Here is a 9,153-nt window from a genome sequence, read left to right on the forward strand (position 1 = left end):
CCTGCTGGCGATCCTGGACTTGGGTATGAAATCTGACCTTTATTTTTCTGTAAGACTCCAAAAAAATTAGACGCTGGAACATTTCTTTGACATTATTTAATATGCCATGTGCGCAAGCACTGGATATATATTTTTTTGGTGGTTTGTTTTTTTTTTTTTTTTTGCTATTTCTTTGGGCCGCTTCTGCGGCATATGGAGGTTCCCAGGCTAGGGGTCGAATTGGAGCTGTAGCCGCCGGCCTACGCCAGAGCCACAGCAACGGGGATCCGAGCCGCATCTGCAACCTACACCACAGCTCAGGGCAACGCCGGATCGTTAACCCACTGAGCAAGGGCAGGGGGACCAAACCCGCAACCTCATGGTTTCTAGTCGGATTCGTTAACCACTGCGCCACGACGGGAACTCCTGTGTTTTTTGTTTTTTTTTTTTTAATTAACTGAGATGGAAACTACAACTCAGAGAAATCACCCTGTGTTTATAATCAGGTACCTTCACAAAAGAACTGGACTGCATTGCTAGTGGTTGCCTGAGACAGAGCAAGCTATGGAAATCAGCTTCTCATTCTGGACCTGATAACAGTCTCATGAACATGGTAACGGTGGAGCATGGCAATGCCCTCTCTCAACCTATACCTTGCCCACATATACAAGCCTCTCAATATTGAGATGAGGGACAGTGGTACAGTCTGTGTGCCCTCGTTCTCCAGACAAGATTTTAATTCCTAGTGATATAGTGTCAAATAAAGCTTTGAAAGCACACCTCCTGGGATCGGTTGGAAGGTAATGGGCAAGCAAGATCCAAGAGGACTTCTGGAGAGCTCAGGAAGCTGCAGAAGAGGAGAGGCTGAGGCTGGAAGCTCGGGTGAGGGCCTGGCGTGTGGTTGCTACTGTTGGCAAGGATGTGGTTGGGCACGGACCCAGGGAGGGGATCTTGTATGGATTGTCTCCACAGTTCTAGTACTGTGAGTTCCAGCCAGCACAGTAGTAAATGCCTTCATCTTCTTTTTCTATGAAATTTACCGTAAGGGTTGAAGTGAACGTTTGAGAATTTTTCCTTGCTACAACTTTGTTGCTCTTTCCACCTATTTGGCTTTGAGCTGGGACTGTTACCGAGCTCACGAAAATCAGATGCTCCAAAGCCTGATTCATTCTCTGCCGGTACCAGTGAACAGCTTCTGTTGGAAAATTCGTGCTCTCTATCTTGCAATTTATGTCGACACTTTTCTTTACTTCTGCGGACACAGATATCTGGGACTGCTCCACTCTGGATAAGCTAAGCCCAACTGCAAGTAAAAGAAGAGAATTTCCAATGAAGTTCTGATAATGTAAGAAACATCAAAGAATTCCTTTGTTCACTCATCTAGACTTGAAAGTTCAAGGAATAACTCACGAGCCCAGAAGGAGAGGAAGGTAAATGCTTCCAGCACTGACATTCTGTCTGCCTGCCGGACTCTATAAACTCAAGGAGAAAGCACGAACGTGGGACCTAGTGGCTGGGTGCCCCAAGTCAGTGGAAAGAGGGCATGGCCTGAAATGGGAGGGGAAGGAAGTGGTGGGTCTAGCAGGTCCTTGGGCTTTTAGTGCTAGCTGCAGGCTGCTCAGGTCTGAGCTTCCTGTTTTCTGTGGGGCTTGTGCTTGCTCTGCTGCTTTCCAGATAAGGCTAGTGGTCTCTGGAGGGCTATTTGGCATGAACGTGAGGGGGCCCTGGAAGCATCTTCATTTCTGTGGAAACTGGAATGGTTTCTACTCACCTAGGCACTATTTTATTTCTAAGCTATGGTATTGTAAGATATTGCGTGTTTAATAAACACTGAAATTTCTTAGCTAAAATTTAATCACTTTTGAATGAAAAAATGGTGATTTCAAGTTAAAGGCAAACAGGGAAGCATTAAAAAAACCCTTGACCCCAAAAGTAAAACATTGACATTTATAGTAGCAAATATTTAATGAGCATTTTCTTTCTATTTGTTAGGTTCTTTTTCCTAAATGTTTTTCGTCTCACACTAATTGCAGGATATTGATGTTGCTAGTTCTCATCTGATCAGGAAAATGAGGTTCAGAAGAGTGATGTGACTCAACGAAAATCACCCAACTCATGGGTGGCACGTGCTGGTAAAATGCTCATTGAAGAAATTCAGAAAAATAGTGTAAAGATGATAATAAAATGCCTGTGATCATATTACCAAGACCAACAACTCTTATCATTCTGATGTTTTAAGTGCTGAATTGCTTTTTTGCAGATATATGGCTATTAACACAATGTTGTGGTGTATAAATATAAGTTATTCAATGTCTCTTGTTTGGAGAATTTATTCTATTTACATTTAAAGTAGTTATTGATTCATGTGTACTTATTGCTATTTCATTAGTTGTTTCACAGAGTTTTTGTGGTTCATTTTTGTTCTTAAGTTCTCTTCTTTTTGATTTAATTACTGTATTTAGTGTTATGTTTGGATTCCTTTCTCCCGTGTGTGTATCTATTATAGATTTTTGCTTTGTGGTTACCATGAGGTTTATGTATAGCAACCTGTATATAGAATATTTTAAGTTGCTTATCTCTTAGGTTCAAACACATTTTAACAACTTTGTATTTTTCCTCCACACCTCCACATTTACTATTTTTGACATCGTCTTACTTCTTTAGTTTCTCATACTTTAACTGTTTATTATGAATAGAGATGATTTGACTACTTTTAACCTTCCTGCTAGCTTTACATGGGCTTTATCACTTTTACTGTACTTTTACTGTACATTTCATCAATAAGATTTTTCCTTTCTTAATGTTAATATTTTTATCTGTGGTCTTTTCTACTTAGAGAAGTTCCTGTATCATTTCTAGTAAACTTAGTTTGATGGAGCCAAGCTCTTCCTTTTTTTTTTTTTCTGGTCTATAAAACTTTTGATATCTCCATCAAATCTAAATGAAAACCTTCTTGGGGAGGCTCTCCAAGATCAGCAGGTGAACCTGATCCAGGCTCCTTTCAAATTACTCTGGTGCCCCTGATTTTGTGTACATCTGTTATGAGTAGAGTCTATTTCCCACAGCTCTTTGGCTCTCCCCAAGCTAAGCCCTGTTGGCTTTCAAAGGCAAAGTTTCTGGGGTTCCTCTTTACATCTCCAAGGAGCACAGGACTAGGGAACCCAGTGTGAGGCTTGGTACTCTCACTCCTCGTGGAGAACCACTGCAGCTGTAATTATCCTCCCATTTGTGGACCATCCACCCAGGAGTATGGGTCTTGTCCATACTTCATCTTGGCCCTTTCTATCCACTTGTTGTTCCCCCTTTATATCTTAAGTTGTAGAAGGTCTTTTCTGCTAGTCTTTAGATCTTTCTCATCAATAGTTACTCTGAAAATAGTTGAAATTTTGGTGTGCCTGTGGGAGGAGGTGAGCTCAAGGTCTTCATACTCTACCATTCTTTTCTGATAATTTTTTTGGGGGGGTCTTTTCAGGGTTGCGTCCAAGGCATATAGAAGTTCCCAGGCTAGGGGTCAAATCAGAGTTGTAGCTGCCAGCCCACACCATAGCCACAACAATGTGGGACCTGAGCCATGTCTGCGACCTACATCACAGTTCACAGCAACACTGGATCCTTAACCCACTGTACGAGGCTACTCGTCCTCATGGTTGTCTTTCCTTAGGGCTAGGAAACTTCATAGAATCCACTTTTTTTTTTTTTTGTCTTTTTCTAGGGCCACACCCGCAACATGGGATCTGAGCCACATCTGTGACCTACACCATAGCTCACGGCAACACGGATCCATAACCCCCTGAGTAAGACCAGGGATCGAACTCACAACCTCATGGTTCCTAGTCGGATTCGTTAACCACTGAGCCATGATGGGAACTCCAAATTCACTTATTTAAAACACTATTTCTTGTCTACATGACTCTGATGAACTTATTACCTTCTAAATCCGGCCATCCCATAGCACATAAGGCTCTTTTTTACTAATTAAAAAGAGACACACCTTTATGCAGAATTAGAAAAAGGCGCTCTTTTGAGGCTGATTTATACCTGATCCTGGAGAAAGAGGGGTGGGCATGGGAAGGGTACCCAGGTCCTAGGACCCTTAAGCAAGACACATTGGTAGAACATGCTACCACTGTATGTGTGTGTGGTATGGGAACATCATTGTATATAACTATACATTACAACATATTGTATCTCCTCCTCATTCTGATATTGGAAGAAGGCATTTAAATATTAAGTCATCCTTAGTATTTAAAATAGTCTCACTCATTTTAGAGCAGTCTGTTACAGGTTAGTTTAGTCCCTTTGGGTACATTCTTTATCTTATTTGCTTCTCTTTCTTCCTTCCTCTCATTCATTAGATGGCATCACTACAGATAAGTGGAGTATGAATTCTTTGCAGACATCCTCCTGCCCTCCTTTCTCTCACCAGCTTCTAGCTCTTTGCCCTGCTGGTCTCTGGGATTTGGTCTCTTCCTCTGAAATGGCTGGTACAATAAGCAGAGCTTAACCTACCAATCTTGATTGTACATGTTGTACCCCTTTAACTCACACAAACTTGTATATCAATTATATCTCAATAAACCTAGGAAGAGTAGATAAAATAAAGGAAGCAAAAAGTGAGTTTGTTCTGGGCACATCCACCATCTCCTCCATGGGTGGTAAATCTCATAGTTCAGTCTTAATAAAAAAAGGGCTGCAGGAGACACAACTTATGTAGGAGAATAAAAATATTCTGGCTACAAATTTCCAAAATATTATCCTCACTACACCTTATAATTGTTTAAGTCCAGGCTATGAAATTTTGATCCATCTTTATCAACCCCATCTATGATACTTCTTGATAAAACAAATCCACAAAACACATTAGAAGATTTTCTTAGGCTTTTGCCCTCAGAGGGGAAGGGTTCTAGGGCAGATAGTACAGAAATAGAATTCTTCAAGATGTGCCCCAAGGTGGCATGCTAGCCATGACCTCTTGAGTGAGTATACATTGTGTCCTGACCAGGGCTGGGTGGTAGGTTTGGGGCAACCTATATTTTCTCACAAATGCCAAAGCATATTCTTATAAAGTTAATAAACACTAAGGGTATTCAAAGTGTCCCACTAGTGCAATTGAAACAGCACTAGTTGTGCTGTTTGAAATTGATATTGGACTGTTTTTTTGGAATGATTACTGCCTCTCTCTAAGCATCAATTCCTTCTTCCATGAAACACACTTATTTGCAGCGTTTTTATGATAATCACATGAGCTTCTGAACACATGATATGTAGCACATTATCTGGCAGCCAGTAGGAGCTAAATGGATATGAATTCCATTATGTTCATTGTTGGTACCTTAGCCTGAGCTTTTCAAAATTAGTGAAAATCTCTGGGAAATGAAATCATACTCCTTGCCTTCTCTTCTCTCTGAGATAATTGGGCCATTTCAACATACATAGTCTCTAAACTAGAACTCACATCAATAGGAAATGATGTCAAACCAGACATTTGAAGGCACAGTTACTAACAACTGAAGGGGTACAATTGATAGCCATCAGACTCTCTTCCTCTTCCCTTTGATGTGAGGCATGACCTGAGAAGCACAGGAAGTGCTGCAGGCTGAGGCTGAGGTCTAGCCAGGGCTGAGGTCTGGATTCTGGACCAAGGTTGCTCCACGTTGGGAAGGATGTGGTCACAGTCATGATAAGGGAAGTGTGTGCTCATTTTCTTGGCTCCAATGATACTGTAGGTTCCCAGGGACCATTATATTAGGCCTCCGTGTCCTTTTCTTCTTATATGAATATAGTATTCCATGGTTGTCATTCTTTGATTATAACTGATCTTGAACAGGTTTTTTTTTTTTTTCAAATAAATGTCTGACCCTCAAAAGCCTGATTTAGTGTCAGCACTGTGTGTATATAAAAAGTTATACCTGAATACCCTGAAGTGAAAATGCATGCTTTCTGCCATTGAAGTAAATATGTTTGTTTGTTTCAGTTGTATCTGTCAAACTTTAACCATAAACAAAAGGATAGCAATTCCAACAAAAAGTAAAATCATCAAGAAATATAACATTATTTTTTTGGGTGACATAGTAATTCTATTTTTATCCCAAATATAGTTATAGTATTATATTATCTTCAGGTAGACAACATAGTGATTCAATATTTTAATAGATTATACTCCATTTAAAGTTATTACAAAAATAACCCTATTTTCTGTGGCTTACTTATTTTATACAGAGTAGTCTGTATCTCTTAAACCCAACCCCCTGTCTTGTCTCTCCCCACGTCCCTTTCCACACTGGTAACTAGTTTTTTCTCTGAGCTTTATATCTGTGAGCCTGTTACTATTCTGTTATTCACATTCTTTTGTTGTATTTTTCAGATTACACATATGAGTGATAACATAAAATACTGGTTTTCCTATCCCACTTATTTCACTGGAAATTAATTTAAAAAAAATCCCTCACCGGATCTGAGAAATAGAGGTTGCCTTGAGTTGTGGTGTAGGTGGCATATGCGGCTCAGATTCCACGTTGCTGTGGCTGTGGTATAGGCTGGCAGCTGTAGCTCTGATTCGACCCCTAGCTGGCAACCCCCATATGCCACGGGTATGGCCCTCAAAAGAAAAAAAAAAAGAAGAAAGAAAGAAAGAAAAAAAAATAAATTAATAAAGTTGTCCATTAGTATAATCCATAGGGGATAGCCTCCCAAGGCAGAAAGCATAAAGAGAGGATCTCGAGGAGAAAACAGAAGACCTTGGCAGAATCCACCCTCTTTAACTCCTCACTTTCCCCTCATCTCCTTTGACTGGTTGAGAAATTCATGCCCCAAAGGAGGGCAATCACAGAGTCCAAGTGGGAAATCTATTTTCTGCTTGCTCTCCAGGTGAAGATCGCCTAAGGCTGATTTTCTAGCAACCTTCCATGAAAGGTCATGGAAGATCACGTTCTCAGGCAATAAAGGTGCCAAACAACCTTGCAGAAAGAAACCTCTCCTGTGCCATGAATTGTGCATTTGGCTTGATATGGTCTAATCATTGCATCTACATCTGGACAAAACAGAAATAAAGGAAGTAAGAACATCATAACACAGTGTTAATAGGGAGACTGCATATTTTGGGCACCATCTGTACTATTTAGTGTCAAACTATTTAGGGAAAAAAACATTCAAGCCCAATAAGCCACCCTGACATTAACACTGTGTCTCCTTTTCCAGACAGAATCAGTTAGAATTAGGAGAGAAAAATAAGATTTCATTTTATAAAAAGCAAAAGTTAGTAGAGTAGAGGGGAGAGAAAGTGGTCAAGACAGAGCCTGGGGAGCAGTTTTCTCCAGGTTACTTGAGATGCTACTTCTTGGGCTTAAGGCCTCAGTTGTGTCCACCAAATAAAACATAACTCTCAACTTTTAGGTTGTACATATTTTTTCAGTCAACAGGTATGGTGACCAGTGACAAAGGGACCAGAAGGCAGATATCCTTCGCCTGAACTCTTCAAGGACCCAGAGCCCTGATACCAGCAGAGACCTGTTGTGCCCATCTACCTCCTGGGAGAATCCAGATGAATTTGAGTCAGTCTCCCCTGGTGCTAGGATCTCCCATTATTGGTTGATGATCCTAAGTTTTATTCAGTGCTGTTAACTTCTCTCTGAAGGAATAGCTTATCGAAACTTAGTTTCACATTCGTTTTGTCATGGCAGAACAACAATTTGTAAACCATCAGCTGACCTAGATGTAACCAGCATTCCTAAGAGACTTACAACTCTGAGATGTATTTAATTTGGGGACTATCATTTCTCAGGGGAATGGCAGCCCAGCAACAGAAAAGGGGCTCTAAAGAAGTGACCTCCAGCTTTGACAGAGCATAAGAGATTTACAACTTCTGCTGTGCACTTTGCCTGGCTCAGAATGTCAATCAAACATTTACTGTTGGATAAATGAAATCTTAAGCCAGAAAATAAACTACTCTCTAAACTCCAATCCAAAGTCGCCTTGGACTTGGACTCAATCAATAGCAGAGTTTATAAGCTTTGTGTAAACTCAAATATCACCATTACAGGCCATGTACTTGATAAATTTATGGCGGCAGTCAGCCCTGCTTGTGGTTAGATCATGGTGCGTTTGTTACATTTTAGCCTCTAGGAAAATGAATAGCATTTAATCTGATATCCATTATTTTAATCAAAGGAGATAAGTGGATCAGAAAAAACACTAATGTAATGCAAACTGACTCTTACAAATGAAGGCACAGAGAATGTGGTGTATATATCTTGGCAGAAAATAAAAGTAGTGGAGGTTGATTCAGATGAATAAACATGAGTGCCTTGGGAAAGCCCCCTGTGGAAAGAATAGGTCCCTGCACACTTTAGCCTGGTTATTTGCACAAACTTATGCAAAGTCTCCTCCTTGAGAAAATGTAGGATTTGGCAATTTCGCATAGAGTCACGCACATAAAAGTTTATCTTGAAAACTGCACAAACACATACAGGTGGTAACTGTGGTTTCCTAACTCACAATAGTGAATGAAAACGCAATGAATAATTATTGAATGGCATGGCTCTAATGTCTGCCGCTGTGCACTTCCCAGAGGGCACAAGAGTAGGTGGCCAAGTTTTCTTCCCCTACACTGTGAATGGTGAGGGTCAAGGTGGACGTTTGGGTACCTTGTCTGCCTCAACCTTGTTCAATGCAATGCCCGATTCCATCTTGACAGTGTTTTCAGATCAAGTGTGCCCCAGATGCCGCATGGTTCTATTAGGTCTTTCTTGATATCAGTACACAGACATAGAAGAAATTGTTACACCAAATACCACGCGTTCCAGGCGGGCTGTTTTTGACAGCTTTCTGGTCCTGGAGAGCTGAGGTTGATCTAGATGACCTACACCAACCACACACACTGGGGGGAAAAAAGGAGGTGGGTAAATTAACGCCAAATTTGGATTTTTTTTTATGACAAAATTGGAGAGCATGTGTCAAAAACCAGAGGAAAGCAACTTATAAGCCCCAAAGACCACCAGAGTTAACACTTGGAACAGTGACAGCATGTCTGCATGAACCATGCTTTCCTCCAGGACAGCCTGGAACCACTGCTGAGAATAGTCTCAAACCATTGTGGCTGGGATGAGACAACCAAGTCAAACTTTCCATTTGGCTCCCTTGCCTTGTTGTGAATGAGCATCCTCGCCAACTAGTAGC

General features: G+C 40.9%; 1 long non-coding RNA gene and 1 gene segment (V, D, J or C); one reads left to right on the forward strand and one right to left on the reverse strand.

The window, feature by feature from the left end:
- LOC102158411 overlaps positions 1 to 1,530 on the reverse strand; it is a 51,989-nt gene extending 50,459 nt beyond the window's left edge. Inside the window, 2 exon segments of the C gene segment in view lie at positions 972 to 1,282; positions 1,390 to 1,530. Of these exon segments, the coding sequence occupies positions 972 to 1,282; positions 1,390 to 1,432 (354 nt within the window).
- LOC110255504 overlaps positions 1 to 6,591 on the forward strand; it is a 46,200-nt gene extending 39,609 nt beyond the window's left edge. Inside the window, exon 2 of the long non-coding RNA XR_002335916.1 lies at positions 967 to 6,591. This is a non-coding gene — a long non-coding RNA (uncharacterized LOC110255504). The remainder of the gene's footprint in view (positions 1 to 966) is intronic.

The sequence above is a fragment of the Sus scrofa genome, chromosome 9 (assembly GCF_000003025.6).
Source record: "Sus scrofa isolate TJ Tabasco breed Duroc chromosome 9, Sscrofa11.1, whole genome shotgun sequence".
NCBI classification, from domain to species: Eukaryota; Metazoa; Chordata; class Mammalia; order Artiodactyla; family Suidae; genus Sus; species Sus scrofa.